We start from the raw sequence: 27,944 nt of genomic DNA, 5'->3' as shown, positions 1-27,944 counted from the left end.
TACCAGACCCAAGTGCAACTGCATTGATGCCGAGTTCTAGAACAGGTGTCACCCACGGCGGCAGCGGGGGCAGGGGAGTTGGGGGGGAGTCAGCAGAGAGGTTTACGCCTGGGGGGAAATAGCTAGGAAGGGGCACCAAGGCTCTTCTGCGCAGAGAAGGGGGCTAGGAATGTTCTAGATCTTGATCCAGACGCGGGTGACACGAAGGTGCACGCGCGGAAAATTTCGTGGAGCTACGCCGACGCGTTCATTCAAAGTATGTATGAGCAACTACAATTTCTTGTTTGTTTGGGTTTTGTTTTAAGGGAAACGCTCAGATCTGGGAAGGTTGGCATCTTTTTATCCAGGGAATGGTGGAGAAGCCTCTCTTCTTGTTTCCTAAGCTTGAGGGAGAAAACTCAAAGTCTTCCAGAGGCCAGGTCTGGCAAGTTGGGCGACCAAAATATCAGGGGGTATTTCCCCTCCGGCAGCGGGATGAAAAGCTGCCGTCCCCCACCATCCACATCCCAAAGCCCGGAGGGATTTCCAAAGATTGTTTAATTGATTTTTCTCCTATTTAGATGCAGATCATAGTGTCTGGGGCCCAGGAATTCAGACACACGGCTTTGTGTCCACTCAGCCCCGTGAAGGCTCCTGTCTGAAACTCGCACAAAGCCAGACACACAACGTCCTCAGAAACACGCTGTTTCCTTTTTGTCTGGGGCTCCAGGGAGCGGGTCCAATGGACAGAGCCCCGGACACGCTTCCATCTGCGGTCCCGGGGACCCCGTCCCTCTGTCCCGCTCAGAAGGTGGGGTGCCCATTTTTTTAAAAAGGAAAGTCGCCAAGACTTTGAGGTCTATATGAGGGGTGGCATCAGAGGTGGGGGGCCCCCCAACTAGGGGTTGATGCGTTGAGGTTTTAACTTGGATTTTTCTCCAAAGTCAGGGCTCTGGAGTGAAAAGCAGGGGATGCTTTAAATCAAGCAGCTAATGGGCTAGGATTAACATGAGTTTGGCTCCGGTCTCTGCAGATCTGATTTATATAAGGAGAAAACGTTTCTCTCTTTCTCTCTCCCCATTGTTCCCGTCTGTCTCTCCAAATGCCCCATCTGACAAAGAAACTGGAAGGCTTTGCAGGCTAACAACCTGTTCAGGATAGTGGGAAAGGCACCCCCCCCCCCCCAGTATGCAGCCTTCTCCTCCCCCAGCTGCTGGGAGGCAACAGTGAAGGTCATTATATCCTCTCAACAAGGTTAATACATCCCCCCAACATCCCTGCCCGGTCACCCCCAAACCTGGTTGGGGCATGGGGTACCTTTGAGGCAATTGCCATTCTAGTCTCCTCACCGTGTGACCTCAGATAACTCTCTCTGGGCCTCAGTTGCCTCATCAGTAAAGTGGGCACACGAATAAGTGCCCCCAGCCATGCAAGGGGTTGTGGGGGAAACTCAGAGTGCTCGGTGCCGAGCAAGCTGACAGGTGCAAGTAACAGTGGTTCCCATGTGGAAAGAAGAGTGTATCGGGCATAAACGTTTTGCTGGAAGCTTCAAGGGAGGCGTTCTCTTCATAGATTCCTTCCCTTCTTTGGTGCCATATATTTCCAGGGGGACCCCAGCCCCAAGCCTGATTCCTACCCTCCGGATCTGAGTTACCTGCACTGCAATCCAGCTGGCATTCACAGTGTGTTCCCCAAAAGGGCCGAACCCTGCAAAAAAAAAAAAAAAACAAAACAAAAACCAAAACAGGGAAGTCAGCGTATCACCACCCAGTGATCTTCTCTAGCCTGCCCAAGGTCAGGCTGCTGCCCCGCCTGGGGGAACAGGGATCTTCAAGAGCACCTGCCACGTGGGACAATGTCAGGGGGCCTGGTCCTGTGTTCTTGGGTGCACCCAGGGGCCTCCGGAGCACCCCCTCCTTTCTCTGCTCTTAACTGCTTTTAACTGTCCTTTCTTGTCTTCACCGTCACCTGACTTTTGTGCCCAGCAAGGGGCCAGTGGCCTTTTGGCCCAGAAAGGGCTGGCCTGTTCCCCTCGTGATTTCCTCCACTATCCCCGACCCCCTTCTACAATTATTTCCTCGCCGTCTTTGTGCAGAGCCTCTGGGCTCCGTGAACCACCACAAAGTAAGGAACAGCCCCCTTAAGGGATGCATGTGGGTGTCTCCCAGGACAGGCTGACGGGGACACCACCCTGCCACCCTCCTGTCCGCTTGCTCAAACTCCAGCCCCACTTACAAACCAAGAGAGTCCACCTGAGGATGCTCTGCACGCACTGTGGCACTCGGCCTCACCGCATCCCCCTTTCAGCCAAGGCTGCTCCCTGGGCCCCTTTTACAGGAGGGAGACTAAGGCACAGAGAGGTGAAAACAGCTGCCTAAGGTCACACAGCCAGAAGGCAGAAGAGCTGGGATTTTAAACCAGATTCATGAGAGTCCACAGCTCTTCTACTCTGATCACCCTGTCACCCTGCCTAAAAATGAACATCCCCAAGAAGACTGAGGGTCCCAGGTGGTGTCAAGCCCCCCCCCCCCCCCACCAAGGGATGCTGTGTCCTGGAACAGCAGGCTCCCCTCCCCCCCCAGTGGGGGCAGGATTTCCCTACCCCCTCTCTCCTCCTTCATAGACTAAGTATGAGTCTCAGCTCAGCCACCTACAAACAGGGTGACCTCTGTGAGCCTGTTTCCCCTTTGCCAAATGGAGATGGTGAACCTATCGTGAACTCATGCAAGGAAAAAGTCCACTCCGGTGGCTCCCTGCATAGTGGACACGAGAGGAACAAATAACCAGATACAGGAGGGCTGCGCGGGTGGGGGGAGGGGGGGCAGTGACCCTCGCCCCAGTTACACACATCTGCTGAGTGAGTGCCTTCTTCTATCCTCCTGAGAATTCCAGGCCCAGCCTCACCCTCCCGGGTCCACAAACCACTTGCGTGAACCTTAGCGGGATCTCCTACTCTGACCCCTCCAGACAGAGGGTCAAAATGACCCCCCAACCAGAGGCCGGCGGAAGTTGACGCCCACGTGGCCCTGAGGCGGAGTCTCCTCGAGGAGGAACAAGTTAAGTTTCAGGGAGTTGGTGACAGCGGGGAAGGACTCACCCATAAACAGCCCGGGGCGAAAAGATATTTGACTCAGCCGGTCCTGGCGATAACAGGGACAGCGGCTACCCGCTCGAGGTCCCCCGACCTCCACCTGCTCTTGCCTCAGGAGAGCAGCCCCCTCTTAGCGCAGGGCTGGGGGAGCACTGGCTGCCAGGAGGTTCATTTGTCACTGGGGCACTTCCTGCCCGCAAATTGGCCTTTGTCCCCTGGGGCCGTGGGTGGGGACAGGCCCGACCTCGGGAGGGGCAGGGATAAGTCCAGTCCTGCCCACCAGCCGGGCAGACAGAAGACAGGTGCCCAGAGAGCCACTGTCCTCACCTGGGGAAGGAAGGACGTCCGAGGGGCCTGCTCCGCGCTGGGCACTTGACCGGACCCCCACGCCCTTGCCTGCCCCGACCCCTGACAGGGGGAACACAGGGGCGCTCCTTCTTCACTTTCTACGTGTTGCGCGGACTGAGCTGGGCGATGACATCTTCCAAACCTAAGACGACTCCTAGCACCTGCCCCGCCCGGCCACCGCGCCCCTCCCGACCCCGCCGGCTCTGGAGCCGCCCGACCCGCCCCTGCCCGCGGCCGCTGTCACCGCGGCCGCCATCAGCGTACCCGTCACCACCACCGCCTTCCTGGGCTGCTCCATGACGGGCTCAGGCTGCGCCTCGGACCCGCTCCCGTCGGGACTGGCGAGTCCCGCAGCCGCCGCTGCCCCCGCGGCCCGGATCCCGCGCCGCCCCGCCCCCGGCCCCGCCCCCGCCCCCGGCCCCGCCCCCGGCCGGGCCGCTCGGCGTGCGCGCCCCCGGGTGCCAGACGCTGCGTGCGCGCCCAGAACCGAACACTCAGCCCCGGAGAGAGCCCGACTCCCCGCCTTCTCCGGCCTCAGTGTCTCCACCCGAGTGATGGGGACAGTTCGTCCTGTGCGGCGTGGCCGCTTGAACTCACTGAGCGCCGCTGTCTGCTCACGGCTGTGAATTATCTGGGTCCCCTCCCCGCCACCTGCCGGTAAGGCTCCGTTAGTCGCTGCGTTTTACGGAGGAGGAAACTGAAGCATGGATCCTAAGGCCACTCGACTAGAGCCTCCTGGAGTCCCAGAAGCAGCCTGCGGGCCAGGAGGTTGAGAGGGGGGACGAAATAAAGCGAAAGCCCAGCACCACAGTGCGGCGGTGCAGAGCCCAGAGGTCCTCTGCAGGCTCCTATGTTGCAAAGAAAGAAGGTGATGTGGCTCCGCAGACCTAGGCTTCCCCTCTCTCCGTCTCCCCAACACTTACCCCACTTCTAGCCCCAACAGCCCTCCAAGGGCCTAGCAGCGTCCCACCCCAGGGCCTTTCCACTTCCTGTTCCTGCTGCCTGGAACATGCCCTGCCGGTATCTGCGAACCTAGTTGCTTCTCTTCCTTCAGGAGTCAGCTGCACTTCACCTCTTCCTGGGTGTTCTCTTTGCCCTCCCTGGCTGAGAATCCCCTACCCGGCCCCTCACCCTCTGTGAGTAGGTCCATCTCCTTTCCTTGCTTGCCCTTCGTCCACAGTCCATGATAGACTCTACTTTTCTGATTTATTTCCCATTTCTTCTGACATAGGGATTAGAACTTCCAGGTCAGGAGCTTGCCTCCATTACAGCCATGTCCCTGCACCCAGTATGTGCCTGGCATACTGTAGGTGGCCCACTAATGATCATCATCAGAGACCAGGATTTCTCCAAAAACTGCCAGAGAAAGCTGAGTTTCTGGCCCCATCATCAGAAAACAGGGCTAGACCTTGGACTCGGGTCGCTGACATCTCATTCCAAGCAGCCTTGGCACCGGATTAGCCTAGGTGCTGACTCAAAGGCCATCTGCCTCTGGCCCCAGCCTCAGAATACCCAGGGCAGAGCTCCTCGGACTGGCCTGGAGCCCTGATTTGCAAGCTCAGACCAGAGGTCACATACTCGGTGGCTATTTTGGTCTCTGGCAGCTTCAGGTAGAATTCAGAAAATCTGAGAGCCGGCTTGCACCAGCTGTGCGAACAAGAGCCAAGCCAAGTGGGAGAAGAGAACAGAACAAAAATCTCCCCACGATCACGTTTCATAACTCAAACATTGTCAGAAGTGTCTGCACATGTTGCTAGAAGCCAGGGTTGTGAAGGGAGGGAAGCCACATCACTTGCCCTCATCCCAATGTACAAAAGGAAGGAAACCTGTATAACATCCAGAGTCAGCGCTGATGGGGAGAAACTGAGTCACACGGTACTGCTGAGAGCGAGTGGAAGAAAGGCCCAGCAACACCAGGAGATAGATGAAGAGGCAGGGAGAAATGGAGGGCTCCTTAAAAAAAAAAAAAAAAAAAAAAAAAAAGCCGGGGGGGGGGGGGGGCAAGATAATTACATTGGAAAGCCAAGCCCTAAAGCGCTGCTGTGGAAAAGCTTGGCAGTTCCTCAAAAAGTTAAGCATAGTGATCATAGGACCAGCAATTCCACTCTTAGGTATAAACTCAAAATAATTGAAAATAGGTGTTCAAACAAATGCTTGTGCGTGATTGTTCATGACAACGTTATTCAATTGCCCGAAGGTCTGTACAAACAAACGTTCATCAGTTCATCAATGGCTGAACAGGGAAACAAAATTGGCCCATCCATGCAATGGAATATTACTCAGCCATAAAAAGGAATGAAGTTCTGATCCAGGCATGGATGAATCTTGAAAACATCGTGCCTGGTGAAGGAAGCCAGTTACAAAAGGCCACGGAGGGTATGATTCCACTTATAAGGAATACCCAGAACAGCTCTGTGCTGATGGTGTGGAGCCTGCTGTCAGAATTCTCTCTCTCTCTCTCTCTCTCTCTCTCTCTCTCTGTCCCTCCCCTGCTCATGCTCTCTTTGAAAATAAGTGAAAACTTTAAAAGTAAATGAATGAACGAATGTTCAAAAGTAAATGAACGAACGAACGAATGAATGAATGAATGAATAAGAAATGTCCAGAACGGGCAAGTCCATAGACAACAGAAAGCAAATGAATGGTTGCCAGGGGCTGGGGGAGGGGGGGAGAGGGAGTGATTGGTAAGAGGGATGGTGTTTCATTTTGGGGTGATGAAATGTTCTGGAAGTAGATAGAGGTGTTGGTTGTACAACATGGTGAACGTATTTAGTGCCAATGAATTGTACACTTTAAAATGGTTTAAGGGGTTTTAAGTTATGTGCATTTTATCACAAAGAGAAAGAAAAGAAAAAAAGAAAAGATCAGGGGCACTTGGCTGGCTCAGTCAGTAAAGCATGAAACTCTTGATCTCTGAGGGTAACTTTGAGCCCCAAGTCCAGTGTAGAGCCTACTTTAAAAATAAACAGGGTCACCTGGGTGGCTCAGTCGGTTAGGCATCTGACTTTGGCTCAGGTCATGATCTCTCGGTTCGTGAGTTCAAGCCCCGCATGGGGCTCTGTGCTGACAGCTCAGAGCCTGGACCCTGCTTCAGACTCTGTGTGTCCCTCTCCCTCTGCCCCTCCCCTGCTCTCACTCTGTCTATCTCTCTCTCTCTCAAAATAATAATAATAATAATAATAATAATAATAATAAGTAAACGTTAAAAATTTTTGAAATAAAAACAAATTAATAAATAAAATATTTAAAAAGAAGAGGAAAGAAATCCAGCGTAGAAGAATTTATGGAATAAAAAGCAAATGTTCAAGAAAGAAAGAGAAACACAAATGTGTTTGCAAATGCAGAAAATATCTCAGGAGGGAAAAACAAGAAATTGATGCTAGGGCCTCTTGGGGAGAGAACCGGGATGGGGGTGGTGTGTGAAAGTGGGAGTAGAGGGGGAACATCGCCAACAGCTTTTGCACCCCCAACACACATCACCTACAGGTTTCTGCTGTTATCTGAAAGTGGAGTGTTTCTGTGAAACCTTTAGTAAGCAGAAATGGCAAAGAAGCATCTAAATTAATATGGAAAAAATTTTTTAGCATTCCCAGACCCCCCAAAATAACCTCTTAGGCTTTTCTGATACCTTAGGACACATCTTGTTTGTGTGTTTGTTTTAATGTGTATTAAAATTTTCAGAGAGAGAAATAGAGATCCCGTGCACAAGGAGGGGAGGGACACCGGAGAGAGAATCCCAAGCAGGCTCCACGCTGTCGGCACGGAGCCCGACGCAGGGCTCGAACCCACAAACTGTGAGATCATGACCTGAGCCGAAGTCCGAGGCTTAACTGTCTGAGCCTCACAGGTGCCCCAGGACGCATCTTGTTAAGGGAATGAATGACTCAGTCGATCGACCACCAACCAATCAAAATAAGACACAGACGCTCACAGCCACAGGCGGGTGCTCTGGTGGCTTGACGTTGTGATGCTGAGTGTAGTTCTCGGAGAAGGAGCTTGGGGCTTCCACTCCTGCTGCCCAGGATGCACGCCGCCTCTATAAGGACTCGCTGCAGAACAGTCGCTAAACCTTCCCATTTCTTTCGGTTACGGAAAATGGGTACTAAGGAGTAGGTATTTCATAAAAGCAAGTGGCATAACGTGAACTTTTGAAAAGTTGGGGATACCTGTACTCCAAAATAAATCCAACACGGACACTTTTCCTTTTGAAAAAAATGCCACTAGAGTTTTGGGGTTTGTGTGTGTGTGTGTGTGTGTGTGTGTGTGTGTGTGTGTGTTTTAATTACACCTAACATAAATGTTCCCATTTAAAAAAATTTTTAACATTTATTCACTTTTTGAGAGCCAGAGCGTGAGCAGGGGAGGGACAGAGAGAGAGGGAGACACAGAATCCAAGGAAGGTTCCAGGCCCTGAGCTGTTAGCACAGAGCCCGATGTGGGGCTCGAGCTCACGAACCGTGAGATCACGACCTGAGTCGAAGTTGGACGCTTCACCGACTGAGCCACCCTGGCGCCCCTAAATTTTGCCATTTTTAAGCGTTCAGTTCAGTAGTGTTAGAAGTACATTCAGGGGCGCCAGGGTGGCTCAGTCGGTTAAGCGTTTGACTCTTGAGTTCCGCTCAGGTCATGATCTCACTCGCAGTTTGTGGGTTCGAGACCCTCATTGGGCTCTGCGCTGACAGAGCAGAGCCTGCTTGGGATTCTCTCTCTCTCCCTCTTTCTCTGACTCCCCCCCTCCCCCCCAAAATAAATAATCATTAAAAAAAATAAAAAATTAAAAAGTACATTCACACTTTCTTGCGAGTGGTCCTTAGAACACTTTTTATCTTGTAAAACTGAAATTCTGTCCCTATTAAACACTAACTCCCCATTCTCCTCCCCCAGCCCCTGGCGCTCACCATTCTACTTTCTGTCTCTATGACTATGACTGCTTTAGGGACCTCATATAAATACAATCATACAGCCTTTGTCTTTTTGTGACGGGCTTATTTCAGTTAGCACAGTGTCCTCAAAGTTCCTCCGTGACCCGTGGCATGTGTCAGACTTCCTTCCTGTTTAAGGCTGATAATAGCCCATTGTATGAATACCCCACATTTTGTTTCTCCATTCATCCCTTCGTGAACACTTGGGCTGCTCCCACCTTTTGGCCGTCACGAAGACAGCAGCTATGAACACGGGTATACAAGTATCTCTTCGACAGGCTGCTTTCGAGTCTTTTGGTCACTCAGCTTTTATAACTTCTCTGTTTGAAACAGCTGAAGACTAATATAAAGTTGCAAAAATAGCATTTCCATGGACCCTTCGCTCAGCTTGGCCCCGTAAAATGGTCCATCTTACTAAACTATTGCCAAACCAGAAATTGACATCGATAGGATGTAATGGACTCAGTACCGCACCGAACTTCTCAGAGTTGTTGAAAAACCAAGTTTCATTTGTAAAGAATTGTTTCCGTGCATTAGCGTGGATGACAATGTGGTCACACAGAATAAGGGGGAATCTTTTTTTTTTTTTTTTTTTTCCTTAATAGAATGGGATATGTGTCTTTCCTTGTTGTTCATGACCTGAGCAGTCTTGAGGAAGACTGGCCCGTGTCCTGTGGGCTACCCTCCATCTGGGTCTGTTTGATGTTCTTGCTGTGATTAGAACGGGGCTGTGGCTGTTTGGGGGAGACCGGAGAGGTGAGACGCCCCTTTCGTCTCATCGTAGCAGGGATCCCTAACATCCACACAATTTCTCATAGTGGTGTCTTCTGGGTCTCCTGTGGCTGCCATAACAAATGACCACAAATTCGGTGGCTTAAAACAACGCAGATCTCTTCCCTCAAGGTTCAGGAGGCCAGAAGCACAAAACCAAGGTGTCCCTAGGGCCATCTTCCCTCTGGCGACTCTAAGGGAAGATCCTTCATTGGATCTTCCAGCTCCTGGGGATTCCTCGACTTATGGTTGCATCACCCCAAACTCTGCCTCTGTTTTCTCGGTGTCTCAAATCTCCCTCTGCCTTTCTCTTAGAAGGACATCAGTCACTGGGTTTGGGCTCCACCCTAAACCCCTGACAATCTCATCTCAATACCCTTAACTTGATTAAATGTGGGAAGCCTCTTTTTCCAAGTAAGGTCACATTCCCAGGTTCCGGAGTCAGGACCTGGACGTGTCTTTCGGGGCCTGCCGTTCACCCCACTGTGTGTGGCAACTGTTACATGTCTCCACCGTCAAGTCACTATTTTCCCCTTTCTCTGCTCTGTTCTTTGAAAGTGAGTCACGGAGCTCAGCCCACCCTTGGCGATGATGGTGAGGTTACATATAATTTTTAATGAATGGAAAATATTCCGTCTAGTGGGTGAACCGTAGTTTATGCAACCAGTCCACTGCTGTTAGACCTTGATGTTCTTTGTGTTATTTTACAATTGGCAACGTTGCTGCAAGGCCTTGGCATAGAGTGGTTCCCTTCCTTTGCAAGGTCTCCTTGGTATAAAATTTTGGAAATGGCTTCCTGAAGGACGTGACACGTCTGTGGATTTTGAGACCTAATTGGCCAACAATGCCAATGTTTTCCCCACTCGAAAGGAAACATAGGTGTACCAGTTTTCACCACCACTTTGACAGCATGGGGTCTTACAGTTCTTCAACCCCCCCCCCTTTTTTAGTGTAGGGTAGAGTGTTTTTGTTAATTTGACAGATACCTTGACCTTTACTCTTTAGGTTTCTGCTGTCAGAAACACAACTTATATTTATTTTATTTTTATTTGAGGGGTGGGGTGCAGAGAGAGAGAGAGAGAGAGAGAGACGATCCCAAGTAGGCTCCACACTCAGCACAGATCCCCACCCTGGGATCGTGACTGGAGCTGAAATCAAGGGTCCACCACTCAGCAAAGACACCCAGGCGCCCCCCAGAAACACAATTTAAAGTAGACTGGAAAAAAAAATAGCATTATTGGTTCAAGGGATAAGGAAAGAGGAGGATTTATGAAGCATCAGGTACAGCTGGATCCAGGATTAAATACGGCCAAGATTCTGAAGTCGAGATGGGGAGGTCTGTACTTGACTCCCGCTCGGGTTCTGCCGGTTCAGAACCATCCCGGGGGAGCCTTCTGATTGGTTGAGCCTGGGTCACGTGTCCTTGATGAAAAGCGGGAACTTGGCTGACAGCGATAAACGGGGGCCTACAAGTCAGAGTTGAGAAGGCTTAAGTGGGCAAGCAAGCAATGACAATGTGACACAGACTAGGTAGTGATTCAGTGCCAGCTACTGAAGTCCAAAGTGTAAGAGAAGGGACGATTCGATTTGGGGGGCTATCACGGAAATGTTCGCAGAGCACCTACACGTTAGCGCACCTTATGCCAACTGCCGGGGACCGACTCCAAACTCCAAGAGAATTAAGCAATAAAGGACAACATTTTGGGCTAAGTGGAAAGTCACACTGCATGGCTTCAGGTACAGCTGGATCCAGGGGCTCACACCATGCCTCCTTCCCCACACGGTAGCTCTTGTGGAGGTTGGATTCACCATGCAGAGAAAGCATCGTCCAGAAAACCAATCCTCGTCTTTCACTGTGTCACTTTTAACAACCTCCACGGAAAGCTCTCTTGGCCAGCCTCAGCATCCCTCCCAAGGGAGATCCTAATTAACCTTGGCTGGTCACATGCTCCTCCTTTAACCAATCATGATGGGCCAGGGGGATGGAGCCTTCTATTCTGCCTGGCCATCCCTATGTTAAAAGGGCCGACAACAACTGCAGTGACTGCAGTCTGCCACACGGGGTCACCCAAGCAGAGTTTTCAAGGATGAACAGGCGTTTGCCAGTTGGGCCAAAGAAGAAACTGTAAGTACAGAAGTCGAGGAAAATCAGAAGGGAGTGTACCAGCCTGTGATTTTCTTCCTATTTCCACCACCATGCTGATGCCGAGACAGTTCATGGTACCGCAGTTTCTGTTGTTTACCTTAATCAGCCTTTTTAACATTGGCAAACAAGGCTTGGCTTGTCATTCTAATCCCTCTAACCCAGTGGCGTATCACTATTAGTCACCTACCAGTGTCCTGCACACAACCCAGACCCCACCAGCACCCAGGCCTAAGCCAATGCTAGAGAAGGCTTGAATATATACCCCAGCTGCCCTGACCCTAGGTGGAATCACTATTAAGACACCAGCTTTTCTGCTGTCTCTGTGAGGTCTCCAGCTGGACTCACCCCCAGTTGCTAGACTACTGCATTGACTACCCATTGGTGCCCCCTGCAAGGATCCTACCCTCCCTTTCTCAGTCTCCACCTCCAATAGGGGTTTCCTGGGGTCACCCTCTTGATAGGCTATGTGCCCTTGAGTCTTCAAAGTTGGTTCCCGGGGGGTGGAAGGACCCCAAGCTAAGGCTTGAAGGACAACTGTTGATTCAGCGCTCCCAGGTGCCTGGCACTTTATGTGGCTTCCATATTTTTTCAAGCCACACAGTAACCCTGGTTGGTAGAGATGATTATTTCGGTTTTTAAGGAGGAGGGGAAAGGGAATAACATGCCTGACTCAGCTCATTTATAGCAGCGCTGGGCACCCAGATCTCCCTCCCTCACCAGGTCCTAGAGGGGAGATTTTAGTGGGAGGTGGCTAGGCCTATGTGTTCCCATCTTTTTCTGCTCGGGTCTCTGAGGCCTGATGCAGGGGAATTTTTATTGAGAACGTGAGCGTCAAGGCCTCCCCAAGCAGGCTCCAGGAAATATAGGGCCTTCTTAGCTGGAAGAACTTGGCCCTGGTCTTGGTAAGAAAGGCTCTCGTGCCAATGCTGACACTCAGGACACCTGGAAAAGAGTAGTCACTGGAGGAAGGCACCTACTGCTCACTTACAAGCTTGAAGGTCAAAGCAGAGGAAGGAACCCTTGATGGTCACCCAACTGAGGCTCAGAGAGGCACAGTCGGGATTCCAACCTAGCAAAAGACGTGCCTGGGGCGAGGCTCAACTAAAATAACTAAAATCAGAAGTGTAGGAGCCCTAAGGGAGGCATTAGACACAACCCAATAACCACGAAGCCTCAATTTCTTCCTTTGCAAATTGTGGCAATATCCGGCTTTGCCCACAGCGCGGAGCCCAGGAGAGCAACGAGAGTTTCACCTGCGCATGCGCCTTTACCCACAAGGCCACTGGCGCCGGCGCGCGTGGCTCCGCCCCTTTTTCAGCACTCACGTCGACACTTTACGGCCCTCTCTCGTATTCCTCCAGCGAGAACACAGCCAACCTTGTCCCTCTTGTCTAGCCGACCCCTCCCTACTCCACGTTGATTGGTTGCTCTTCCCTCGAGCCCCGCGCTGACTGGCTCGCGTCGCTGCCACTTCATTTCAGCTTAGTGGCGCGCGGCAGGGCGGCTACCGGCAGGAGCGTGAGCGGCGGCGGCGGAAGTGGTCGGCTAGCCGGCTCCCCGCCGACACCATGGTGAGGGCTGCGCGGCTGCGAGGTCTCTCCGGGAGGCGGGGGACGCGGCCGCCGAGCGCCTTCGGGGCGGGCGCTGAGGCAGGGGCGACGCGGAGCTAGCGTGCAGCCAGGGCCTCGATTCTGCCCCCCGGCCGCAGACGAGGGCAGGGAGGTCTCCCAGGGCACCCAGCACGTCGCTCTCAGGGAATTTAGGATTGGACGAACGTGTACTCATAATACGTCTGCGTAGCTGCAGTCTTCCCACCTTGCAGATGGGGAAACCGAGGCCTGAGAGAGGGGACCCGGCAAAGGGTCCGGTGAACGACTTAGAGTGAGTTCGGGCAGGGAGTGGCTCCAAGTGCATCCGACCTAATCTAACTTCATATATTGGAAAGGTGGAGCGACAGAGGGCCGATCTGAGTTCTCAAATTAAGCCAGTTCTGAGACTTTCAAGACCTGCAAGGTTCTTAGAATGTTAGCACAAGTCTTCTGTGCCACTCGTTTTCAGGCTGAAAAAAACCGGCCCATAGAGGAGATTTGCCTTCTCCCTGGATCACACAGGGTGTCGTTTCTGGAGAAGGGGCATTTTGAACCACGAGTGGAATCACTGCACCCTCCCAATTCACTGAAGGAGAAACTGAGGCCCTGCCCGGAAACCTCTCCAGAACCATGCTGCTCTCGGGTCTGGAAGTTCTGGACTTAGGCCAGCGAGTGCCTGTGCCTTCAGTGTATAGACAGGGAGGTGCGCCTGGCTGGCTCAGTTGGTAGAGCATGCGACTCTTGATACTGGGGGTGTGAGTTCAGGCCCCGCGTTGGGCGTAGAGCTTACTTTAAAAAAAAAATGTGTAGGGGTACTTGAGTGGCTCAGTCTGTTGAACGTCCAACTTTTGATTTTGGCTCAGGTCATGACCCCAGGGTCATGGGATGGAGCCCCGTAGCTGAGGATGGAGCCTGCTTTGGATTCGCTCCCTCTGCCCCTCTTTTTGCGTGCTCTCTCTCTCCTTCTCAAAAAAATAAAAAATTAAAATGTGTGGACAGGGAAGCAGGACCACACAGAAATTCAGAGCCAAGCCTCCTAAGGAGAGTGCCTAGCCCATCAGCACCAGTCACCCTGAGGGTTAGGGAAGGCTTGCACTAAATACTGCTGGCTGTTGCAGGAATTGAGAGAAGGGAGTGAGGGCAGAATTGACCTGAGGGCATGGGCGGAACCGGAAGTTTCCTTCCTCCTTAAGCTCCCTGGAGGCAGGATCTTTGACTTTTATCCCTGATAAGTTGTTGCCTGAGCCTAGAACCGTGCTTGTGGAAAGACTTATTTTTTCAGCCTGAAGAATGTTCACGGAGGGACAAGGCATGACACACTGCCAGTTCCCTGTGGTCATGGTGGGGCCGAAAGCTGGAGGTCTGGAGGGTGGATCCATGACAGCTTCCTGAATTGGGAGCCTCAGGAAGCTGTCAGGTCTAGCCTTAGATTGGTTTAGACCTGAGAACCAGACCCCAGACATTCTGAAAAAGCCTAGAGGAAGGGAGGCTCTTTTCTGAAGCTTTTGACTTTCCCAACTCCGGATGGCCTTGTCTCCCCCAGTGGTGTCCTGCCCTGTGCCATCTCCCTGGTCACCTTCAAGAACTTCTTCCCCACCGAGTCTTTTAAGTTCTCAGGGATCTTCCCCTTCCTCCAGCCTCTGTCTCCGGCTCAGTTTAGGGATAAAGATCTGGAAGATGGCAAGATGTGGACACTGCTCCCGGCCATTTGCAGCCTTGGGGGGACTGTTACGATGCCACCCCTCCCCATCTGAGCCTCGCCTTTTCTTATCTGTGGGGTGGGGCAGTTATTCCACCCACACCGGTTGCCTCCCTGGATGATGTGTGCGTTTTCTTGTGTATTTGTTCAGCAAATATTTACTGAGTCCCTCTCAAGTGCCTGGCTCCAAGCTCGGCACTGGACAAAGTCCACACCCTCTGAGTTTTCCAGTCTAGCCAGGGAGACATAATAAACAAGATAATTAGAGACTGGCTCTGTCCTATAATGGAAGCAGCAGTGGGTGGCCCAGGTGGAAATCTCAATCCCTAGACGAGGTTATTATGAGGGCTTGGCCAAGAGCCTTAGGAAGTGATATGGGAGCAGCTACCAGCCTGGGGAAGGACAGCTCAGGCAGAGGGAACTTGGGGAACAAAGGTCGTGCAGCACAAATGGGTGTGGCTTGTGAGAAACCGAATGGTCCAGTTTGGCTGGAGCTGGCTTGGCCTTGTGACCTGCCTGGGGACTGGATGTGCAGGGGAGTGCTGGGAGCAGGTTTTGGTGCCTTCTGTGTCTCAGACGCCTTCTCAGCTGCTTTGTGAATAGGGCACTGACAGTTACAGCCGAGGAAGCCATGGCTTCTCCAGGGCTGTGCTGCCAGTAGCCGGGACAAGGGAAAGGCCAGCGCCGGCATAGAAGCCTGTGCCTGGGTGGCTCGGTTAAGTGTCAGGCTCTTGATTTCGGCTCAGGTCCTGATCTCACAGTTCCGTGAGTTCGAGCTCTGTGCTGATTGGGATTCTCTCTCCTTTCTGTCTGCCCCTCCCCCGCTCACGCTCTCCCTCCCACTCCCTCTCTCTCAAAAATAAATAAATAAACTTAAAAAAAAAAAAAAAGCAGGGCACCTGGGTGGCTCAGTCAGTTGAGCTCAGCCTAGGTCAGGATCTCACAGTTCATGAGTTCCAGCCCCACCTCTGGCTCGCTGCTGTCAGCCTGTCAGTGCAGAGGCTGCTTCGGATCCTCTATCCCCCTCTCTCTGACCCTCCCTCGCTTGTGCTTTCCCAAAAATAAAACGAATTAAAAAGAAGGTGCGTATGCTGTAGGAGGACCCCTGTGGGTCCCCTGCTGACGGACATCAGCTTGCTTTCATGGGCTTTACCAGCATCTTGCTGTGTGTCCCTGGAAGGTCCCTCCTGCTCTGGCCGCTGGTCCCTCATCTAGAGGGGCCTTGGCTGCACTTCTCTCTGCCTCTCAGTGCTGAGTCCATCTTCCTTTATGCCTTCCAGGGCCAGCCTGGCCCTGCCCCCTCAGGTAATCTGGAAGGAAGACCCGAGCGTGTCACCCTGGTCCACATTCCCATTTTGGACACAAGACAACAGGCTTGCCCAGGAAAGCCTGAGGCTTCTCCACTGTAAAAGGCGACCGAGGCTCGCGGCCCCGCGTGGGAGTCGGAGCCTCCTGTTTTTCCATGGCTCTCTGCACCTGGGCACCATCGCACAAATGAGGGCACAGATGCTGCAGGTTGTCTCTTTGGGGCCCCAGCCTGCTTGCCCGCCCTCCTCTCAGCAGCCACCTCTTCTCCACGTGGCCCCTTCTTCTCTTGCCCTTCCAGGAAGCCAATACAGGAAGTGGGCTTGGGCCTGGCTTCCTGCCGGCGCTGGACCTCCCCTGGGCAGCCCTTCGTAGAGAAGGTCTATGGGATGTGGGAATCCCCGCTCAAGTCTCTCCACTGGGCCCCCCTGTGGGGGTGGAGGGCCATTTCTGGCCTCCGGTTGCCACCGCCTGGAGAAGCAGCTGCCCTGCGTTGGGAGGGTGAGGGCAGGGTACAGTGAAGCTCCCGTCCCCCCCGCTGAGGCAGTGTCTCATCCGTGGGACCCTCGGTCCGGAACCTTCATCTGGCCTTGCCAGATGGCCTGTCATTGAATCCCGGACCCAAGCACTGCCACCCGAGGTCACCCTCCTGGAGACCGAGAGGCAGGCGCTTAGCATGTGGGTCGTGATTTGTGCACCCAAAATGAGAAGAGCAGATTTTTTTTTTTTTTTTAATAATCTTGAAAACTTTGGGTGATATTTCAAAGAGTGCATCTTTTATTTGCCGTCACTTGTAGTAATGACAGATTTTTTTTCTGGAATGTTTCTTCCTCCTACCTGATGGAGTGCTCTCTGAAAACCTAGCTCAGACATAGGCACCTTCGATCAAGGCTGACTCCCAGCTGCTTGGCTGCCCTTTGAGGCGTGGGCTCGGCATGAACTGCCTTCCAGCAAATGGGGTCAAGCCAGGCTCTATCTCTTACTAGCTCTATAGTGCCCAGCAAGGTCCTCCGTCTCTAAGCCTCAGTATCCCCATCTGTAGAGTGGGTGTGACAATAACCTCACTGAGGATGAAGTTGAAGGAGCTGCATGTATTCACATGGATGCATCTCAGAGACAGCAGTTGAGTAAAAAACGCGACCAGCAGTAGGACCTGTGTGCTGTGATGCTACTGATAAGCATGGAGGGCTAAGCCCTTTCCTGTCGAGGGTGTAAATATATGCAACGTGAGTTATAAAGAAAGGCCCTTGGTCAGCCCCGAGACCAGGTGACTGCTGCCTCTGATCTTGGGCAGGAGGGAAGTGTTCGAGATTTTACCACACCGGGAGGCGGCTGTGTGTCCTGGGGTCGGGCAGCGTTGGGAGCACGTGTCTTCTATCGGGGGGTGAGGGATGCAGGCTCCCACACCCCCAGCGCTGTGATGAGCTGGCAGATTTGTGAGACTGGAGTCCCGGCCGTGCCCAGAGGCCAAGCCTCCTTGGTGCTGATCAGACAGACAAGTCACATGCCTTTGTTTGCCTTACAGCTTCCCTTGTCGCTGCTGAAGACTGCTCAGAATCATCCCATGGTGAGTCCATGTGGGTCGGGGGCAATGAGTTTCGGTGGGGGCCAGCCTCAGAATGGGGGTGGGGATACTGGGCAAAGGGTGAGGCAGACCTGCCCTCCTAACCCTCTTCTGCCTGTGTCAGGACCTGGGTTAGTTCTGCTGCTTATAAAAGTAATACATGCTTCCTAAAATGTCGAACACTGGGCCACTTGTGTGGCTCAGGCAGTTCAGCATCCGACTGTTGACTTCGACTCAGGTCATGATCTCACAGTTCATGGGATCGAGCCCTGTGTCGGGCTCTGTGCTGACGATGCAGAGCCTGCTTGGGATTCTCTCTCTCTCTTGCTCTCAAAGATAAATAAACGTTTAAAAACTTAGGGGGAGAAAATGTCAAACACCATGGGGCACCTGAGTGGTTCAGTGGGTTAAGTATCCGACTCTTGATTTCGGCTCAAGTGACGATCTCAAGTTTTGTGGAATCAGGCCCCAGGTCAGGTTCTGCGCTGAGTGCGGACCCTGCTTGGATTTTGTCCCTCTCTTTCTGCCCGTCTTCTGCTTACACTTACACACACACATGCTCTCTCTCTCTCTCAAAATAAATAAACTTTTTTAAAAAATGTCAAACACTAGAGATACATAGAAACTAGAAGCTCCAGGGGCACCTGGGTAACTCAATGAGTTAAGCATTCGGCTTCAGCTCAGGTCATGATCTCACGGCCCTTGAGTTCGAGCCCACATTGGGCTCCATGCTGACAGCTCAGAGCCTGGAGCCTGCTTCAGATTCTTGTGTCTCTCTCTCTCTTTGCCCCTCCCCTGCTCATGCTCTGTCTCTCTCTCCTTCAAAAACAAGTGAACATTAAAAAAAAACCTAGAAGCGGGGGCGCCTGGGTGGCTCAGTCGGTTAAGCGTCCGACTTCAGCTCAGGTCACGATCTCATGGTCCGTGAGTTCGAGCCCCGCGTCGGGCTCTGGGCTGACAGCTCAGAGTCTGGAGCCTGCTTTGGATTCTGTGTCTCCCTCTCTCCCTGCCCTTCCCCATTCATGCTCTGTCTCTCTCTGTCTCAAAAATAAATAAAAACGTTAAAAAAAAAAAAATTTAAAAAAAAAAAACAAAACCTAGAAGCTTCTCTTCATTAACCTTCCCAGCAGATTAACTGTATCTTTGATATATGCACATCTACACTTTTTTTTTTTTTTTTTAAGTAGACTCCTGGCCCAACTGGGGCTCAAAGTCACAAACCCAAGGTGAAGAGTCACATGCTACACCTACCGAGCCAGCCAGGTGCCCTGCACATCCAGACTTTTAACATACGTGTATAAACATGAATGTGCTTTTCAAAAATATACATGGGATCACATAACACGTGTTTTTTCCCTAAATGACTTTTGCCCATAATCATACAGTGTGTGATATACGTCAATATATCCTGTTCTCTCTTTTTTACGGAAATATAATTCATAGACAGTTCAATCTTTTTTTTTTTTTATGTTTATTTACTTTTGAGAGAGAGAGTGTGTGTGTGCATGCACAAGCAAGCAAGGGTCAGAGAGAGGGAGACAGAAGATCCAAAACAGATTCTGCGCTGACAGCAGAGAGCCTGATGTGAGGCTGGAACCCATGAACTGTGAGATCATGACTCGAGCCGAAACCGGCAGGTGAACTGACTGAGCCACCCAGGCGCCCCTGAACCTTTTTTTTTTTTTTTTTTTTTTTTGAAGTTTTTACTTAATTCATTTATTTATGCAATCTCTACACCCAACAAGGGGCTCAAACTCACAACCCCGAGATTAAGAGTCACATGCTCTTCTGACTGAGCCAGCCCCGCGCCCCTACAATTCAGCCTTTTAACACATACAACTCAGGGGTATTTAGTACATTCACAGTGTTATAAACAACCACCTCTGTGTAGTTTCAGAACAGTTTCATCACCCCAGAAGGAAACCCCATCCCTGTTAACAGTGACTCCCCTTCCCCCAGCCCCTGGCAACCGCTAACCTGCCTTCTGTCTCTATGGATCTGCCTCTTCTGGACGTTTCCTAGAAATGGGATCATACACTGTGTGGCCTTTTGTGTTTGTCTTCTTTCACTCTGCATGATATTTTTCGAGGTTCGTCCACATTTTAACGTGTATCAGGGCTTCGCTCCTTATGGCCATGTGATACTCCTTTGTATGGACATACCAGTTTGTTTATCCATTTGTCTGCTGCTGATGGACATGTGGGTGGTTTCTATTTTTTGTCTATTTGGGATTGTTTTGGCCGCAGTGACATTTGTACACTCGTTCTTGCGTGGATGTTTGTTTTTATTTCTCCTGGGCAGGTACCTGAGTTGATTCTTTTTTTTTTTTTTTTTCCCCGAGTTGATTCTTTTTTATTTTATTTTATTTTATTTTTTTTTTTTTTGGGAAAGAGAGAGACAGAGCATGAACGGGGGAGGGGCAGAGGGAGAGGGAGACACAGAATCGGAAACAGGCTCCAGGCTCCGAGCCATCAGCCCAGAGCCTGACGCGGGGCTCGAACTCACGGACCGCGAGATCGTGACCTGGCTGAAGTCGGACGCTTAACCGACTGCGCCACCCAGGCGCCCCATGTTGATTCTTTTTTAAATGTCAGCATATTTTCAGAATGATGTGCTACTACTTGTGTTTTTCCAAAACACATTAAAATATACGAGTAAGGGGGCGACCGGGTGGCTCGGTCAGTTAAGCATCCTACTTCAGCTCAGGTCGTGATCTCACGGTTCATGAGTTCGAGCCCCGCGTTGGGCCCTGTGCTGACAGCTCGGAGCCTGGAGCCTGCTTCGGATTCTGTGTCTTCCTCTCTCTCTCTCTGCCCCTCCCCTGTTCATGCTCTGTCTCTCTCTGTCTCTCAATAATAAATAAATGTTAAAAAAAATAAAAAACACAAAATAAATAAAATTTTAAAAAAAGAAAGCTTTAAAAATAAATGAATAGGGGCGCCTGGGTGGCTCAGTTGGTTAAGCGTCCGACTTCGGCTCAGGTCATGATCTCGCGGTCCGTGAGTTCGAGCCCCGTGTCGGGCTCTGTGCTGACAGCTCAGAGCCTGGAGCCTGTTTCAGATTCTGTGTCTCCCTCTCTCTGTGACCCTCCCCCATTCATGCTCTGTCTCTCTCTGTCTCAAAAATAAATAAACGTTTAAAAATAAATAAATAAATAAATAAATAAAATAAAATAAAATAAAATAGACGAGTAAGTAAGCGTTGGATGGAAAAAGACTTTCCAGACCACCAAAGCTCACACATGTGCCATCAAAGAACACCTGCCCCTGGCACACCTGCCCGGACCAGCTGAGGTGTGCCTTCCCAGCTGTCATGAATCAGTGGCCACTGTTCCCCAAACCTCACTGGTTCCTTTAAAGAAAGATTTGTAGAGGATTTTTTGTGGGTTTGTTTGGTTTTTGTTTTCTGTTTTTTTGTTTGTTTGCTTTGCACAAAAAAATTGGTTTCGGGGCACCTGGGTGGCTCAGCCGGTTAAGCGTCCGACTTCGGTCCAGGTCATGATCTCACGGTTTGCGGGTTCGAGCCCCGCATCGGGCTCTGTGCTGACGGCTCGGAGCCTGGAGCCTGCTTCAGATTCTGTGTCTCCCTCTCTCTCTCTCTGCACCTCCCCAGCTCATGCTTGCACTCTGTCTCTGTCAAAAATAAATAAACTTTAAAAAAAAAAAAAATTTGTTTTGGTTTCATCGTAGAAGTCTACGATGCCCAGCAAAACATACAGAGGATGTAAAACATGTCGCCTGTAAGATGGGCCACTGAGGCCGGGGGTCAGGGGGTGGGGGAGTGGGGGTGTGTGTGTGTGGACCATGTTAGGCACCATGTGCTGTGGCTACTGGGTCCCAAGAGGTGCTGGGATGTGTCAGAATGAGGCCCGGGCCATAGTCCCGTAGCTCTTAGAAGTAGGGCTGCGCTTCCCTTGGGGCCCATGGCTGACTTGGGGCCGTTTCTTTCCAGCTGGTGGAACTCAAAAATGGAGAGACGTACAATGGGCACCTGGTGAGCTGTGATAACTGGATGAACATTAACCTTCGAGAGGTGATCTGCACATCTAGGGTGAGTGCCCTCGTGCCCTGAGTCGGCGCCCACTGCCTGGGGGCCTTCTGGCACAGCTGGTCAGGCAGGGCCAGGCTGGTATAAGATCTGGGGCTTATAGAGCCTCAGCGCCCTCAGGGGAGTGAAGGCCCCTCCCTGCCCTTGTGGGATGACATCTGCCGGGTCATCCCGCCAGGGTAAGAAGTCGGGGCTTAGGAAGGGCGGGGCCCGAGTGACTGGTCCAGGTGTGGTGGGGGCAGATGTGTGGGCCTCCAACTCCACCTAGTGCCCCGGACTTTGCACCTATGGGGACGCTGCCCCATCCGCCCACCTCTGGTGCCCATCCTAAACAAGAAGGACTTAGGCCTAGGGGGCACTTCTGGCTACACATCCCTAGTGTCCAGGTAGGGCGGTGGCCTCCAAGGCAAGCCTGACCTTCCTTGTCAGCCTCTGCTGCCTTTGGTCCTGGTTGTGTATATCTCTCGCCAAGCAGGCCAGGGTGATGTGGCCATGGGATATCCAGGCCACCAGGGGGCGAGGGCAGCCCTGTGGCCCTGTGGACTAGGAAACTTGTTTACCTCCCAAGGCCTCAAACCAGGAAGTACAGGGCCAGGAGGACCCCTGGATGGGCCAGGACTGGGGGTCTAGGGTCCCAGGCCTCCCCAGCCCTCAGGATGACCCACAGAGCAATGAGAATGATGATAGTGGTGAAGGCAGGGCTCTCTACTGCTAACCTGTGTTGGGGTTTGCCAGGGCTTTCCTTCTGCCTTGATTCCAGTCTCCATCCCCCTTTTAGCAACAGCCCCCTATGTTACAGGGGAGGAAGGTGCAGGGGGACCATCCAGAATGGGGCTGTCTTGAGCCCGTGGGCAGGTGCCCTGAGGCTTGCCATCCCAGAGTACAGCAGAGCACTAGGCAGCCCGTCTTGCCCCTGGGCCGTCCTCCTGGATGGTTCACACCCCGGCAGGCAAACTGGTAAGTGTGACCGTCTCCCCTCACCTGTGTGGCTCTGTGCCCTGCTTCTTGTGATGGTACACTGTGGGAGGTGTTCCGCTAGAAACTTTCTCCGGGTTTTCATGCCGCTCTTCTGGCAGCAGGTGTCTGGGCAGTTCCAGTGTGGCTATAGCAGACGCTGTCACAGTGCATAGCCGAGCGCGTGGCCAGTAGGTCTGCGTCCACTGCTGGGGCCTGGAAGCAACCGCCAGTTCTCAGGGCAAGGTCAGCCTTGACCTCCACCGCCAGCAGAGATTGGACATGTGGGTCCTCCTGGGTCGTCCTCCCTTTGTATCTACCGGTTGGAAAGAGAGGCCGGTGTGAGGTTCAGTGTCACTTGGGCTCTCCGGCATCCTCATCTGTAAACATGTGGTAGCAGCACCTCCCTTGGGCAGCAGGCAGCATGGGCAGGATACAGACACCCCAGGGGCCAAGAAAGCACTGGAAAGCTAAGGTTGGTTGGAGGGTGGTTTCAGCTCAGGCTGCTCAGCTCTTGCCAGGGAATGCAGAGTAAGCTCTGGTTCCTGCAGGGAGTGTGCTGGGCCCAGCCTGTCCTTGGCTAAGGGAAAGCTGAGCCCTGAGCAGCCAGTCCCAGCCCTGAGCTTCCATGGAATCATTCTGTTTCTGTCAGGCTGTACTTTGCATCCCTGCGGACTTGGCCCCTGGCCTACCTTTCCTGGGAGAGGAGTGCCCCGAGACCTCATGGGATTCCTGTGCGGGTTGGGGGCTCGTGCACACTCCTGGGAAGAGTTGGCCCCCAGACATTCCTTTTGGCCCTTAGTTTTCCATTTGTCATGTTGAGTACTTCCACTGGGCCAGACCGGCCTGACCCAGGCACTGCTGGCAAGTGTTATGCATGAGGACTGGGGGTTTCAAGGAGGCTGGGAAGCAAGGCCTGTCGGGGGTCAGAGTTAGCCAGACATGGAAAAGTGGGAACAGCATGTGCAAAGTGCTAGAGGCAAGAAGCCCACTGTGTGTTCTAGAAGTTTCCATCTGGAAGGCACGTCATCGAGAGCTGAGAGAGGGCAGCCAGGGTGGGGCTAGATCTCAGGCCCTTGGGAGCCACACTGAGGAGTTTGGACCTTGTCCTTGGGCCAAGGGGGCCCTGATTGGGTTCTGAGAAGGGAAGTGTCTTGGTCTGATTTCTAGGGATGTGCAGGGAGGAGAGGGCTGCCAAGACTTCTGGCTCAGGGTACCAGGGGTGGGGCTGGAGAACTAATCTGAAGGAAGAGGCCCTGGGCTCCTGCCCAAGGGCAACAGGAGGGGGTGTGGAGCAAGGCCTTGTGCTGGTCACAGGGTACGGGGGGGGGGGGGGGGGGGGGGAGGCAGTTGACATCCTAGGACCTGCAGCGTTGGCATTGCTCCGGAGTCTGTGACTTTGCAAGCCTCCTAATCTCTCCAGCCTTAATTAGCTCCTCTGAAAACTGGCATCATTGGTTGCCGCCTCTGGCCAGCCTTGCCACCCCCTCCCGCCCTCTTCACCGGTCACACAGAGTCTCTATCCCACTTACTTGTGTCCCACACCCAGCTCAGAGCCTGTCAGGAGACATGTGGATGAATGAGTGAGTCAGGGCCGAAGGAGAGGGTTCCAGAAGGTGGGTTCTAGAAGGCTGGGGGCAGGAGAGTGGAGGGGCTGGGCCACGGCCGGGCTGTGGCAGTGCCTGGTACGTAGGGCCACAGCCTTCTCTGGGTTGTGGGCCGCAGGTAACAAACCCTGTCCCACACAGGAGGACAGGTCGAGAATGAGGAAGCTATCTCATGTGATCCCCTGACTCTTCCTGTATAAAGGGATACCAAGGGTCTGGAGAGATTCCACTGGAAGGCAGCTCCCCCACCCCCACGTCAAGTCCAGGACTGAGAACTACGCAGGGGTGATTGCAGGTGCAGGGAGGCTAGGACTGTGGCCCGGGTGGGAATGGGGACATGAGGGACAGATGTGCCCTGGCCATCTGCACCCCCTCTGCAGGGACTCCCCCCATGCCCCCCAGATCTGAGACTCCCCCTTCTCTCACACAGGATGGGGACAAGTTTTGGCGGATGCCCGAGTGCTACATCCGTGGCAGCACAATCAAGTACCTGCGCATACCTGATGAGATCATCGACATGGTCAAGGAGGAGGTGGTGGCCAAGGGCCGTGGCCGCGGTGGCCTGCAGCAGCAGAAGCAGCAGAAGGGTCGAGGCATGGGGGGTGCTGGGCGAGGTAGGCCTTTCTCTCCCCTCATTCCCCCCGACCCCTCCAGCTGGCTAGGCCACGGGGTCTGCCCGGGCCTTGCCGCTGAAGGGTGGCTGCAGCACGTGTCAGCCATCCCGTCTCAGTGTTGACATTCTTGGGTGGTGCCGTCACGGTGCCACAGGCCTGGCTCTGAGCCCCCTACGCAGAGCTGGGGGTCATGACTCACAGGGCTCTCCTGGTGCTGCTGTTTGCTGCCTGCCCCAGCCCCACAGGCCCAACCCAAGGAGCATCGTGTAGTCCTGGTGGGTGGTGCTGACCCCCCTCCTCCCCGACCTGGGCCCTTCTGCCCGGCAGCCGTCATCGGTGCTCCCTTAACTCTGGGTCCAGCCCAGCCGACTGATGCGGTGCCCGTGCGGACGTGGGACTTGAGCCCTCGTCTGATGCCCACCTGTGGGTCCTGGCAGGTGCTCTGGGCATGGCGAGGCACCTCCCCGGCTTCAGTTTCCCCTCTGCAGAGAGTCTAGGGGCCCCTGCCTCACCAGGCTGCTGGTGAGAATCCCAGCTCAGGGCCTGGCGTGAGACCCTTCCCTGCTGTCTCTCCTTTACACAAGGAAGAGTTCATGCCTTTTTGATCGACTCCCCTCACCCTACCCCCAACCCCGGGATTATAAATCTGGCTTAAAATTCAATTTGTTGTGCAGTCAGCTGGGGCCTGAGCCCAGAGGCCATCTGCAGACCCCCCACCCCCTACTCACTCCTCTTGTTGGAGGGCCCTGGCTTTGTCTCTTCCATCTGTAGGGGCCTTCTGTGTGCCAGGCCTAGGTCCCGCCCCCCCCCCACCCCCCGGGGGGCTCACAGGCAGGGCCAGGACGGACAGAGTCAGCCCGGAGCCTTGAGGCTCCCGTGATCGTCAGGAGTGAGCCAGAGGGAGGAGGCGGAGAGGGCACTCCAGATGGAGGGTTACCAAGGCCTGGGGGTGAACTGGGCCTTTTCCATACCTGGGGGCTGGCTCTTTGTGCTGGGGGTCACCACTGTTGAGTGAGCTGCCCAGAGGAGCAGAGACTGAGGGAGGAGTAATTCCTTGGGCCACTCTGAAGAGAGAGGCCATGGGACCCTCGGCGGCAGCTGGAAATCTCACGGTGTGTGGCAGAGCTGGTCTTGCCCGTGAGAGGTGAGGAGAGGCAGCTTCTGCGGGCATTGGCGTCAGTCCCTGTAGGGCCCGCTGTGGGTTTGTGGCGGAAGGGGGACTGTGGGCACCTTTCTGTGTCCCCATGCTGCCCTGGTCCTTCCGGGTCCTCCCTGGGTGGGGTTGTGTTCTATCCCTGACTACTCAGCCTCCTACACAGCTCCTACCTCGGGCTCCACATAAAATGTCTTAGAAACACAGCCCCGTCACTGGCCAGCGGGGGTTAGAGGGCAGAGAACTCCCTTATCCCCGCCCCCAGGCTGGACACACAGAATCTCCCAACGGTTTCTCTCCTGGGCAGAGAGGAACTCTGGTTTCTCTCTGGGTGTGGGCGGTGCCGGGAAAGAGAAGCCTGGGTCCTCAGAGCTGGGGGCCTGTGCCCCTCCCCCTGGGCTGAGTGCTGTCCCTGTTCAGGCTCTCGCTCCCCTCCTCTCCTGGAAGCCATCTGGCTCTGTCCTTTTGATGACTCCCCCCTACCCTGGCCCCAGGCCCTCTCCCAGGAAGCCCGCCCCAAGCCCCAGTGTGACTGGGAGCTGACCTCTGTCCTCCCTGCCATCCCTCGTACCCCTGGGGACCTGGTCTTGTCCCTTGTCAACACTGAGAACTTTCTGGAGCACCACCCCACATCTCAGCTGGACTTCCAGACCTGGCTCTGCTGCAGCCCCCTCCTCTGTCTTCACAGGTGTGTTTGGTGGCCGGGGCCGAGGTGGGATCCCAGGCACAGGCAGAGGTCAGCCGGAAAAGAAGCCGGGCAGACAGGCGGGCAAACAGTGAGCCGCCCCTCGTCCCCCCGAGACTGAGCTGCCCCTGAGCATCTGTTGCCGCTCCCTGACGCTGCGGTCCTGCTCTCCGATTCGGGAGTGTGTTCAGAGCAAAAAGAAGAGGCAGGTGTTGGGGAAGAGCCCCCGTCCCCCCACCGTCTGTCATTTTGTGATCCTTTTTACGTAAGCCCCCCCCCCACCCCTTTATTTTTTAAAGCCAGCAGTTCTACAGTTGGATATGTTATTTGGTGTTTTTGGTTCTGTGATGCCGCAGCTGACTTGATTCCTGGAAGATTCTGTGTTTAGTATGTCTTTAAAGCCCTCGCTCTTGTTTTGAGGGCGGGCGCTTTCCAAACAGGCTTATTTTGCATTTTGAGTTGGATCCTCCTGTGGTGAACAGACCGGAGGTTTTTATTTTAAGCTGTTTGCACTGAGATTGACAGCCTTGGGAGTTTCCTGAAACACGGACCTCAGAACTGCCTTTCGAAAACAAATACGTAGGAACGTATGCCGCCACAGAAGCTGTTCCTGGGACGTTGCTGCGCCCTGCCCCTTTGCCTCCTCTCTCCCTGTTTGTGTTACAAAAATAAAAACAAATACAACTACCAACTGCAAATTCCTAATTCCTTTTGAGCCACTGGGCACATCTAGAGTGTGGTATCCTCAGGAAATCACAGCCCCATAAAAGAAGTTTCCTTTCGAGGGTTGGTGCCTGTCTCGCCAAGGGGAAGTATTTCAACAGGACACTGGTTCCGTGTCCCATGATGTCCTTTTAAGAAAGAGGTGGCTGTTGTCCGGGCAGTGGGAGTGGCCCTCCAGCACCAGGTCTGCCTGTCATCCCTGGGCCCCTTTGCAGAGAGAGGTGATGCGGGGAAGGGGGGGGAGGGAAGTCCCAGGGAGGGAAGTCCCAGGGAGGAGCCAGCGTGATGCCCACGCAGCCCATCCTTTTGCCACCGGTGTCCTGCCCTCCGCCCCTGCTTTGTAAGCACCATTCACACCAGGTTCACTGAGAGAAGCTGTGACGAGCGGCTGCCTCCAGCAACGTGCGAGGAACCTTGTCATGAGGCTCTTATCTCCTCTCCCAAGTTGGGGCGCAGACGTGATCTGCCTGGGATGTTGAGCCAGCACTTTTGTAAAATGTTTCTGTGCCGTTGTCAGCGGACTGATTTTCCTTGTTGTTACAAGTGAGGGGAACCGGGGGACAGCCTGGTGCTGGGAGGCAAGACGGGGCACCAGCCGCTTCCCACCAGAGCGGGTTCTCATCGTCACCGTGTCGAGACCCGTTCTCAGGGGTGATCAGCATCCAAGGTGCTGCCTGAGACAGAACTCCAGGCAGCTGCCGAGTTGGAGCTGCCGAGGGCTAGCCAGGCAGTCTCGCAGGTAGCCAC

General features: G+C 53.5%; 2 protein-coding genes across 7 annotated transcripts in view; one reads left to right on the top strand and one right to left on the bottom strand.

The window, feature by feature from the left end:
- Positions 1-3,822, bottom strand: part of PGPEP1 (pyroglutamyl-peptidase I) — a 29,347-nt gene extending 25,525 nt beyond the window's left edge. The window contains exons 1-2 of one of the 4 annotated variants that reach the window (XM_081792239.1): positions 3,683-3,822; positions 1,634-1,686 (exon numbers count right to left, since the gene is read on the bottom strand). In XM_081792239.1, the coding sequence (XP_081648365.1) occupies positions 1,634-1,686; positions 3,683-3,716 (87 nt within the window). In that variant the 5' untranslated portion in view covers positions 3,717-3,822. Of the gene's footprint in view, positions 1-1,633; positions 1,687-3,076; positions 3,498-3,682 lie in introns of those variants that run through there. The other 3 variants (XM_081792242.1, XM_081792237.1, XM_081792238.1) reach the window with 3 other exon arrangements.
- On the top strand, positions 238-27,165 carry LSM4 (LSM4 homolog, U6 small nuclear RNA and mRNA degradation associated). Of its 3 annotated transcripts, none has more exons than XM_081792244.1 (5): positions 238-256; positions 17,376-17,417; positions 21,366-21,464; positions 24,453-24,636; positions 26,478-27,165. In XM_081792244.1, the coding sequence occupies exons 2-5, from the start codon at positions 17,415-17,417 to the stop codon at positions 26,567-26,569; spliced, it is 378 nt and encodes a 125-aa protein (XP_081648370.1). In that variant the 5' UTR covers positions 238-256; positions 17,376-17,414; the 3' UTR covers positions 26,570-27,165. The 3 variants fall into 3 exon arrangements, with proteins under 3 accessions (XP_081648370.1, XP_081648369.1, XP_081648371.1); XM_081792243.1 differs by lacking the exon at positions 238-256 and adding an exon at positions 12,705-12,828; XM_081792245.1 differs by lacking the exons at positions 238-256; positions 17,376-17,417; positions 21,366-21,464 and adding an exon at positions 22,027-22,418.
- Positions 27,166-27,944: the final 779 nt, after the last annotated feature.

The sequence above is a fragment of the Panthera onca genome, chromosome A2 (assembly GCF_046562875.1).
Source record: "Panthera onca isolate mPanOnc1 chromosome A2, mPanOnc1 haplotype 2, whole genome shotgun sequence".
Taxonomy (NCBI): domain Eukaryota; kingdom Metazoa; phylum Chordata; class Mammalia; order Carnivora; family Felidae; genus Panthera; species Panthera onca.
The sequence above is the reverse complement of the archived record's forward strand: the minus strand, read 5'-3'. Positions and strand labels throughout refer to the sequence as shown.

Coding starts and splice junctions, on each gene's coding strand:
- LSM4 (XM_081792243.1), top strand. Junction 17,418..21,365: donor CTGCTCAGAATCATCCCATG/GTGAGTCCATGT, acceptor GTTTCTTTCCAG/CTGGTGGAACTCAAAAATGG. Junction 21,465..24,452: donor AGGTGATCTGCACATCTAGG/GTGAGTGCCCTC, acceptor TCTCTCACACAG/GATGGGGACAAGTTTTGGCG.